General features: G+C 44.2%; 1 protein-coding gene across 1 annotated transcript in view; it reads right to left on the bottom strand.

The window, feature by feature from the left end:
* The window catches only part of ATP9A (ATPase phospholipid transporting 9A (putative)), a 52,930-nt gene that overhangs the window by 41,795 nt on the left and 388 nt on the right, over positions 1-10,747 (bottom strand). Inside the window, exons 2-4 of the mRNA XM_026041921.1 lie at positions 2,744-2,888; positions 1,685-1,798; positions 1,299-1,407 (exon numbers count right to left, since the gene is read on the bottom strand). Of these exons, the coding sequence (XP_025897706.1) occupies positions 1,299-1,407; positions 1,685-1,798; positions 2,744-2,888 (368 nt within the window). The remainder of the gene's footprint in view (positions 1-1,298; positions 1,408-1,684; positions 1,799-2,743; positions 2,889-10,747) is intronic.

Genomic DNA, 10,747 nt, shown 5'->3' on the forward strand with positions numbered 1-10,747 from the left:
GCCCTGGCCTCACTGATGTTGTCATGGTATTAGCAGTAACTCCACAGTAAAACAGCCTTCAATTTTTTTCAAATGAGAAATTAAGTGCCTCCATTAGCTACAAGGAAGCTGTAAACGATACCCAGCATCAGTGATCAGATACAGCTGACATTCAGTTGTCCTAGGCAGGAGCTTTCTGAGCTCCTCACAGCTGCAAGAAGGGGCTAAAGAAAATATATACAAAAAATATAAGAGAAGACACTGCCAATACTGAGGACCTCCATCAGCCACTGCAAAACACAAAAGACAAGGTAGTATCTCACACACTCTTTTAGCCAAGGGCTTGCAGGGATAAGTTCCTGCCCAGCTCAACCCACAAAAATAACAGTGGGACTCAACTGGTATCACATGCTCAATAAACGACAGGCTATTTCAGCATGACATGCAAACACCTTCAATCTAGCATGCACTTGCAAGCTCCTTCGCACACTGCATGCTTCYGTACCATTAGAACTTGCAAAGCAAATGCTGAAAGAGTTCCCAATACTAGAAGCTGTATCTAGGCGTGATTCCAGATTAACAGCCAAGTGAAGTACTCAAAGATACCTCCTGATCAATGACAGTGTCAGGGTACATAAACATTTAAAGTTACCTTTATTGCTCAGGATTTTACCTAACTTTATACCTTGCTCAGGGAGTCTACTCTCACCTGAATCTCCTCTTGTAGAGCCCCATCACACCCCTTGACTTCACTTTAGTAGAACATATGTGGATCCCATTCGGATTCCACTCGCCTTTCTCATGTAGTGTTCTTTCCATTAAAGAATATGAATTGCTAGTTTACAGGAATCCTTCTTCCACTGGTCTCTCTTGCCCACATGGTGATCAAGACTTACAACACAGGGGAGCGACAGCTGCACAATTACTAAAACTGGAAGAAAACCAACAAAAAGCCACACTGTACAGCCCATCTCCTATGGTCCCATCCTTTCCATCTCCCCTCTGATGCTGTTCCCTGGGGTTGCACCCTTCCCTCCCTCCCTCCATTCACAACACTTTGCAGGGCTACTTGAACATCACAGCTTTGTGGGAAGGGAAATGYCTTCCCTTGGAAAAAAACATATTACAGAATGGATGCCTATTGAGGTCCAGATTTCATTTTCTTGGGTGACACCAATTTGCCAAGGAAAGACGATTAATGATGGGGAAAAAAGCAAACAAACAAACATTGTTGGCCTACACTGGGGGTTAGGATGAGTAGTAGGGGTGAGTGAAGAGATTTAAATGAAATGCTGGAGGGCCGGCAGCGCGGGGCTGACCTCTCGCTGTGAGCTTGCTGTAGATCTGCGAGTTGACTTCCTTGTCGCGCATGTAGCACCTGATCTCCTCCGTYGCCTCGCGGATGACGGTGACCGCAAGCACGAACCCCTACAACAGAAAGGGGTGATTGGGGAGAAATAAAAGATAAATAAAAGACCAGGAAAAAGAAAAAAAAAATACATTAAATCCATCCTCTCTCAGCAGCATTCAATCTTTACAAAATACATCTTAACATTAGAGTAAGCATCTACACTAGAATATGTACACAGGATGCTTTAAGAAAACAAGTAAACAGAATGATTTAAGATACAAATTTACACCCCAGGTAAAAGGCAGTAAAAGGTTTTTTTTTTTTTTTTTTTCCTGGAATAAATAAATTACCTACCAGTGGTACCCAGTACGTGTAAAGTGCACCGAGCCTCATTTCAACGACAAACTGAGAGCAGGCCAAGAGCAAGAAATAAAGATTGAAGAAATATTTGAACTGGTTAAACAACACCTAAARAAAGAAGAGGAGGGAGAAGATGAGTTCAGAAGTTATACCTATTGAACTAACTATGAGGAGCTGTTTTGCTAGCTTCTCAGTGTGTGAATGCTAACGTAGGGCAGGCTTTATGCAGCACTGGAAATTCATTTCTAAAGATCAACTTGCTCTGCCTGCTGCAGAGTTGTTGTTGTGAAGCTGCCATGCAGCCAGGCTGAACTCTTCAGCAGAAATATATCATTCCACATTTATTTTAAACTTCTGACAACCCCCCCGCTCTGCAAAGTAATGCTCACACTAAAGAGCAACAGAGCTGGCTACTATATTTAGGTTGCAAAATCATGCTGAGCACATGCCAAAAGAATTCAGTGATCTCAGAAAGTCTGAGTGACTCCTATTTAAATAACCAACACCACAGCACAGAGTGGTTGGACGCTGGGTAGGGCAGGGAGACAGAGAAGGAAGCTTTAAGGGAGCAATCTGCTCTTCCAAGGCTCAGGGACTCTAAAAGGTTCTCGGCATAAGGAAGATGAGGAGGGGAAAACAAAATGGGCCACAGAATGTTCCTGGAGAACCAACCTTGTTTCTCCTGTTCTCTTTCCCCAAAAGAAAACGTGGGATGGCCGAATCCTGCGGCTGCTCTCAAGATCAGGAAACATCATCAAAGCAGCCGCTGCCAGTCCCACACAACCCGGCTCCTCCCTCCCCAGCTTCTGTGACCGGCATTTCAAGGCCTTGCACATCAAGGGAGGCAATGAGGTCCTCCCCGTTTGATCACCACACTAGACAGACACCTGATTTGCTGTTGCCCTGAGCCACCTTTTGCAGGAGGTCCATGAGACACCAGGTCCTTTCTTACTTCTTTTGGCTCAAGTTTTCTACCTGCCCCTCTGCCAAAACCAATGGTAATGGAGAAAGGAATAGGACAGGGAGATGAGAAGTGACTTTGCTCATACTCACCCCAGGGAGGAAAGTGAAGAAGTTGTACTTCTGGTTGTTGATCACATTGCGAGGGTACCTCTGGTCTCTCTTTTCTGGGTGGCCAAGCCAAACGGTCCGAGGCCTCGGCTCTCTTCGCCCGCAGCATCTTAAGCACTCGCAGCACCTAGGGGAGAAGCAAAGTTAATTTTCAACCCATGTTTCTTTGACTTGCACGTGCTTAACAACCCAAATCTTCTCCACAAGTTGAGCATCACTCCTTGGTCCATCACCAACCACCTCTCACCTGCTGATTATCTACTATATCATAAGCACCTTAAAATCAAGACCTCACCATTTTCTCAGGTGCAGACGTCCATCTGCCTTGAGTCCCTGCAGGCCTGACAGTTTGCTGGGCTACAAGAAGACATCTAATCCAGTGTTACAGTCTCTAACAAACATGGGAAGCTCCGTGTACAGAGCTGCACRGACACAAATCAGTGCTTAGACATCCCAGGAGCCAGACGTGCGTATGCGGTCTCCTCAGTTCACTTGCAGGAAACCAACATGTGGGGAAGCATGGACCACACATGGACCACGTTCACTCATACTAGTCCAATACAACTCTTTTACTTGTTTTCTTCTGCAATTTCATCTACTTGGTCAAGAAGAGATGYTCTTGTTTCATTAAATATTTTCTGTTAGTACGTAGCTCATTAATTCTCAATTGTGTAGCTCAAAAATTACTTTTTACATCTTATCACAACAGTTTTCCAGGAAATTCTCCAAGATAAATAGAACAWAAACATTCATATTACGGCATGCTGATTTTCTACTTTCTCAGTTCATGCCCATGTTAAAGATATTAACATTTTCTTGTCCCTTGCTAAAAGTTTCATGGAACCTCTGCAAGCCACAGCACCTCTGCTGTGACTGACCCAGCTACCCAACACTCTCCCCTCTTCTCTCTGCTGAGGGGATAACTGAAATCCCACCCCTGTGGGCTATCCAACACGAGCTGAACGAGCCCTCCGGACACGCACCTAAACCAGGAGCTTGCAGCCATCCTCAGTAGGACCTGCCGCTCGAGCAAGGCCAGCCTGGCTGCCACCTGCCCTACTCACTCAACACTGCACTCGACAAATACAATACACCATCCCTCCACTACAGAGGATCCAAGGGGAGATTCCCCCCCATACAGCTGGGTATTAACACGATACAACAGCACTCCTTGCTTGGAAAGTCACCCTGCTGCCTGTGAACATCCAGCGAGATGCTTCTTCTTCCGGCCAAATGTAGGGATTAGGCTACAGGAAACCAGCAGTGGAGCAGGAGCTGCAGCGCTGGAGCAAATCCAGCTCCCAATAGGTTACCCCAGGAAGATGTGAGGGGTTACCTGCTCCTCCCCAAAGGAAACCTGAAAATAGCCTCTCTTTCCCCAAACTGAAGCGCTGTAACCTCCCAGACCACAAAAGGGTCATTTTTCTCTTGTCACCACTTCTTACTGAAAACCAATCTCTTCCCAGTCCCTCTTGTTCCTTTAGTAACAGCCCTATCAAATTTCCGTGACATTTGGAAAAAGCTCAGGGCAGCCACACTGACTAACCAAGGTTTCAGAGCTCTCACAGAAATCTCTCCAGAAAACAACACTGAGATCTCTCTTGAATTACAGCTTTCCGCTGCAAGGATAGAGCTAACTACATATGTAACGGAAAGAAATAAAATAAATAACCATTTGGGGAAGTCCTGGAAGCATCCAGCTCCGAAGCCTCCGTCTTGCTACATAATAACACAATGATAAACAAAATTTACCAGGCATCCTGTCCGAGGTGGCTTTATACAAAGACACCATTCCTTGTTTTATTCTGTGCAGGATGCAAACAAACAGAAACAAGTCTTACCAGTTATGTGAACTCATTCAGCNAAAAAAAAAAAAAAAAAAAAAAAAAAAAAAAAAAAAAAAAAAAAAAAAAAAAAAGATAAAACCCTGGGCTTCAAGGAATATGTACAGAAAAGGTATCCCGATTTGATAGGAGTAGGGAGCAACCACCGTTCTCTACAACCACAGGTGCTGTCTAAACAGAGGAAAACCATTTTATGGCTCAAAGGAGCATGCAAGCTCAAGAGCTAACACGGCTGCAGAGCACAATGCAGCACTATGTACTGTAACCTCACCCATGTACTGCAACATATGTCTGTGTAGCCTCTGCACGGTGTAGACACATCTCTTGCCAGCTCTTGTGAGCTGAAATACTCGTTTCCAACATCTGAATGCTTTTAAGTCTGCCACACTTGGTAAAATTCCCTGCTGCTTTAGCACACACGGATTCACCCRATACAGATATTAGCCAAAATAAACAGCTGGCAGTGCAAACAACTCAAAACACTGATGACTACGAACAGCCAGAACAAGTTACTAGGGTAAAATGATTGAAGATATATTACTGTTCAAGTACATACAAGAGGCATTGGAATTGCTGGGGACTTCTAGTACCACTGCTGCTGCTTCTAATTTCCTTGAAAAAMCATAATCCACATCAGTATCCTAAACTACCAGTATCCTAAGTCAGCCGCAAAAGTTACACTTGCTCCTGAAGTTATCAGGGTCTGTCTGGCTTACAAACATTTTGTTTTTCCTCTTTAGGAAAAAGATAAAAAGGTCTTTCTTTCCCACTGTTGTATACAACTTCATTAAAAAAAAAAAAATAAAAAAAAACAGATATATGGCACTGCATTAAAGTTAAAAGACATTAAAGACATTTTTGAAGTACACTTCAAAAGTTTAACTCCTTTAAATTATTGCAGACAAAGTAGTAAGACAGGTCTTCAAGAATAACTTGTATCCCAAATATATTTTAAAGGAAAATTGTGAAAACAGTGGTAGTCAYGTCACCATTTAATAGAAAATGTATCTGTTTTATGGAACAAATCATTTCCCCTTCTTACGTGATGGAGAAAGACACAAAAGTTTACCCTTGATTTCATGTTTTAACTACTTCGAATTTTGAGTGACCTCTATTATTACGCTCTAAACAAGAGGCTTTTGCCCAAGGGAGCAAACCTGCTCTTTACACACTGGGTTTCATCACAGCTTCCCAGTTCTGGGCACAGCAAGCAGCTCCTGCAATCAGACATCTGAAACCAGCCACCTTTGTTTACTTTTTAGGCTGGGCCTCTTTTAGGGATTTTATTGAACAGCGAGATAAAGAGCCACGTACCTATATCATATTTACAATAGGATAAGCCTTGAACAGGGGACTACTACATCTAATTGGTATTTTACCTTTTTTTTTTTTTTTTATACAGAATAAAACGGCCCTAAAAAGAAATTTTAAAGAAGAAACAAATATAAAATAGCAAATACAATCTCCAAATATCTCATCAAATTTTTAAACCACTATCTGAATTTCCCCAAATCGACTCTGGGATGTTTTAAGAAGAAAATAACATAACAGCCTTTTTCTTTATAAACACATATGAAAATGACAAATGAATCCCACAAACCAGCAGAATGCTTTGCCTTAAGAAGGCAGCACTCTGCCGAACTGTTTACATTTGATTAAACTGCTCTTCACGTTCCTCAAACTACCATGAATCCAATATACCATGAATGCTAGCGCCTATCACGATATCTTAAACACAAGCTTGTGGTCCTGCAAGGCTCCTCACCCACGTGCTTATCTCACCGAGGCACCCACGGCACTAGCCCCCAATGCTGGCAGCAGCCCAAACAGAGGGCAATAGGAGGCAATTTCACAAAAGCAAAATAACCCAAGCTTTAGCACATGTTTTGCAGTGAAAAGCATTACCTCTCACAGCATACCCATCAGGCAGAAAACTGTTGACCTAGGAATTCTAACATGCTCTGTTACTATTGTGCTTGAAAAAAAGAAAAAAAAATCAAGTAAAAAATAAACGGTTCAAATAACAAGAAAGGACATGAGAGAATTTGTTGAATAAAAATAAATTTGGGAAATTCCTGGCTAAAAGTTGCAAAGTTTTTACAACCTGCTAAGTTACAGGGGAAACAAACTGAACAGCTAATTAGACAAACGTAAGGGAAAATTTCCTGCCTAGCGAGTTTTTGCAGGCAATTACRCCACATGCAGAATATCCAGCATTCCCACAGTACTAAAAAGGCTCCTCAACAGCCTTTTAACGAGGTTTCTCTGCAGCACGGAGGGGTCGAGGGCTGACCCCGCTCATGGATCAGCAGCGCTAACACGAAGCCACGCGGCGCGGCAGTTTAACCGGGAGCTCCAGCGGGAAACGCTGCTGCCAGGTCAGGTCGTTACCTCCCAGCATCTCCCACRCCTTGCAGGGCTGAGCAAACCCCTCGCCCACGAGGGCACGTTACCACCACAGGGGCCAATGTATGGCAAGAAACCTGGCAGTGCAAGTGCTCTTTATCCCATATATATTCAAGAAGCTGCCTAAAGAGCTTTGGTTATGAGAATATGAGCTCAACCAGCCGGGCAGGAATTTAACTGTTATCTCTTCCCTGACCTTGTTCTTCCCATTTATCCCCCAAGCACCGGGTGCTGCTGAGCGGGCACAGAGCAGCATCCCATGGCAGGAGCCAACACTACCAGGAATGGGAAGCAGTGCCGGGTATCTCTCCTTGCTCCCTCCCTCACGTGCACTTGCAGATCTGTGCTGGACCACCTCTGCTTTCTTTAGATCCCATCCCTACTTTTATTTACAAGCTTAAAGACATGGATTATGTGAGAAGGGGCTGCTCAGGYCAGCACATAACTCAAGTTTCTCCCTCCAGGGCAGGGGCTGTGTCACACTGCAGAGAGCCTCAGCTTCCTGCAAAGGGAACAACATTGACATTATCAGAATAATACATATTTACCAGCAAGAGATCAAATGGCTGTATTCTTAATAGGGATAAAGATGCTCAGAAAGAGAGCTAGTAGATTGCTTTCCTGACTCATTGTTTTTGATGAGTTTTCTAATGAAACTTAYAGAAAGAATGTGAAAACTATGTGAAGAGAGCTTACAAAGGTTATTTAAAGAGCATTGATAGTTATGATTTCATCACAACTTAGGGAAGGGAAAAAAAAATGAAAGAAAACACACACACATAAAGCATAAAGCACAAAACAAATCAGARCCACTGAGAAAAATCTAACACAATGTGAACGGTATCCCCATCTTGGAGCCCTAGAAGYGATCTGGCCCTTACCTGGCACAAGGGTTTACCTGAATGTCAGCTGAAGAGCACAAAAATCTACTGTGAAATGATGCAAGAGACAGAAATAAGATGGATGGACCGTCAGATGCTATATTAGCTGCCATGACTAAAGCAGGAGGGGTTGGGGAAGTATTTAGCTATTAACTGTAGCATATTTTATAGAGGAATATTTGAGAGAAAGAAATAAAAAAATGCTTTCATAAGTATCTTTCATGTAAAATAAATGTAACAAAGTGCACTGTGTTATGTTGGAGTAGCACTTATCACAAGAGCACTGAAGTTCACCAAGGTATTTCTGCTAAAACACCACTCACATTTCTCACAGGCTGTCTCAGTGTTTCTCACAGGCTGTGCCATTCTGTAGCAGTCCTTGGCATTTTTAATAAACAAACATGCCTTGTTTCATTATTTTTTTTCTTCCTCTCATTGATTAAAAAAAATATATAATATAAAGGATGCCAAGGTGTGCCTGAGCAGCCAGCCTCGCTTTGTGTATCCACATTACAGGAGCACTTCCCGGTTCCCAGCGGCATGACTGTGCACAGGAGCACCGGGAAGGGGCAGGGAGCCGGGCTCTTCCTGCAGCCAGCCCTGCCCACCCAGCCGGCCACGCGAAGAGCCCCTCGGAGCACATGTCACTCCCTGTCTGCTTTGACAGGGAATTTGTCATTTAAACAGAGCCAAAAAGCACACAYGTGCAACAACCGCCTGCAACCTCATGGGAGCCTTCCTCCTCCTCCTCCCCTGCCTCATTCCCTAGGCTCCCCACCCCTTTTAYGGATCAAGGTCCTTCACACTGCACAGCAGTCTGCTGGTTTCAGCAACGCCTCGCAGGATTGCAGGCTGAGGCCAGACGTTGGATGGAGCCTCTKGGGGTTCCAGGAACGTGCAGCTTTCCTGCCTGATCCCAGCTCCACGCTGCCACTCCACCAGCAGTCCCATAGCACCTACAGCAATGCTTCCTTCCCAGCCGGCAGAAATACAGCAGCTTCCTGAGCGCTGCACTATGAAGAACATGGCTGAATTCAAGGAATACAGCTGCAGAACTGAGCTCGCACCCTTTGGGGACACCCAGGAAGATCCATGTTAAAGCTGCACTTGAGGACAGACAACCAGCCCTCCAACGAGGTTACYGAGCATATCACAGCTGTCTGTACCATCCTGCAGGCTTCTCTTCAATCAAGCTAGAGGCCAAGGCTATAATGAAAGCCTTGCTAGGATGGCACCTGTCCTTGAATGCCTTAATARTTATTATTTTCTTGTTTTCCTTGTGCACAGGAAGACTTCTATTAATTGATTCAGTACCCGAGCAAAAACCTGTTCCCCATTGCTGAGGACAAGCCAGGCAAGAAGGTCCCCACCTGAGAAAAACTAACAAGGGGAATTGTAGCCAGGGTTGAGTTAAGGTGAAGTCCTGGTTATCTCTGAATTTTAGGTATGAAGGAATGTGACTTACAAGTGCTTTGGTCTGTGCTTTTCTCAGAGAACAGAAGAAAGGTCTCAATCACGGCCCGGGTTTCCCRGTTCTCTCTGTTCTGCATCCAATATCAGGGACTTCTTGTCTGATTTCTCAGGTTTACAATTTGGATAACCTGCTTTGGATTTGTGTGTTTAGATGCTTTGCTATACACACTATTACTTGATCCCTTAACCAATGTGCTGAAGGCAACTCATCAATAAAACAAGAAAAGAGTTCCCAATATGCACGATAAGTCACCTCTCAAAAAAATAAAATGATTACAAATTCAGACCGCTATCAAGAAAAATCCCATGTCATCTTCCTTCCATTATATTACCAACATTTCTAGCCAACACAGAAATTTTCACCTCTGCAACTGCTAACCAGTTAGGGCTCCACAGTCAATGGTCTGTAACTTACACTAGACCACGTTAATTTCTGTTAGACACCTCTAACCACAGGATAATACCTAAAGGAGGCTTGGGGACTTTACAGAACAAGAAATCCACCAGGAAACTTCCAACATTCCTCGTATCTCCACCGCTCTTCACCATGTAACTGATGCCACAAGCTTGCAGCAAAGGCAGCTGCACCCTGGGGACAAGCTCTGCTCTGCGGCGCACGGGGAGGCTGAATCATGCACAGGTCACAGCTCTGTCCGCAGCACAAGCTGCTGTCAACGGTACCACGTCCACTCTTAGAAATCATATTCTGTCAGTGAATAAGCTACATGGAGCAGTTTCAGCTAGAAGAATCTGAATTAAAACCATCAATAAAACCCATAAGGAAACACATCAACTTTCTTTTGTTCCAAGAGCCATGRGATTTCCTTTAAGATTTAGGGTTATTCTGCTAGCATCATTCACCACGCTTCAAAACACGTGATCCAGGGACAAATTACATACTGCAATAATTGACAGCCAGGTAATTTGAATACCCTATAAAACCCGCTGTGTACAAACCCTCATGTCTGAGCAGTGATGCAATTTCTTACTGAAACAGCATGAAAGGGTCGCGTTTCCTATTTAACCACCTGCATGGAAAAGCAACCACACACACACACACACACACACACACACACCTCCTACACAGAGACACACACCACACCTGGGATACTGGAGGAAAACAGCCCACACCCAGGATATTGGAACATCCCCCTGCAAGGGCATTGTGTTGTTTCAGCTGAGCGGTGCCTCCCGCATGCAGTTACAGATCTTTGTTACAGAATTATACGGGCTATTTCGACAGCAAATAAATAAATAAATAAATAAATAAATAAATAAATAAATAAAAGCAGCGCTTGCCAGGGCTGCGCAGAGCGCACCCGGGGCTGACACCTCGCGAGCCCCGGGCCCCGCCGCGGCCGCCAGCCCCGGCTCGCCCCGCC

Source organism: Nothoprocta perdicaria, unplaced genomic scaffold, assembly GCF_003342845.1.
Source record: "Nothoprocta perdicaria isolate Ctin4 unplaced genomic scaffold, notPer1 scaffold_3, whole genome shotgun sequence".
Lineage (NCBI taxonomy): Eukaryota > Metazoa > Chordata > Aves > Tinamiformes > Tinamidae > Nothoprocta > Nothoprocta perdicaria.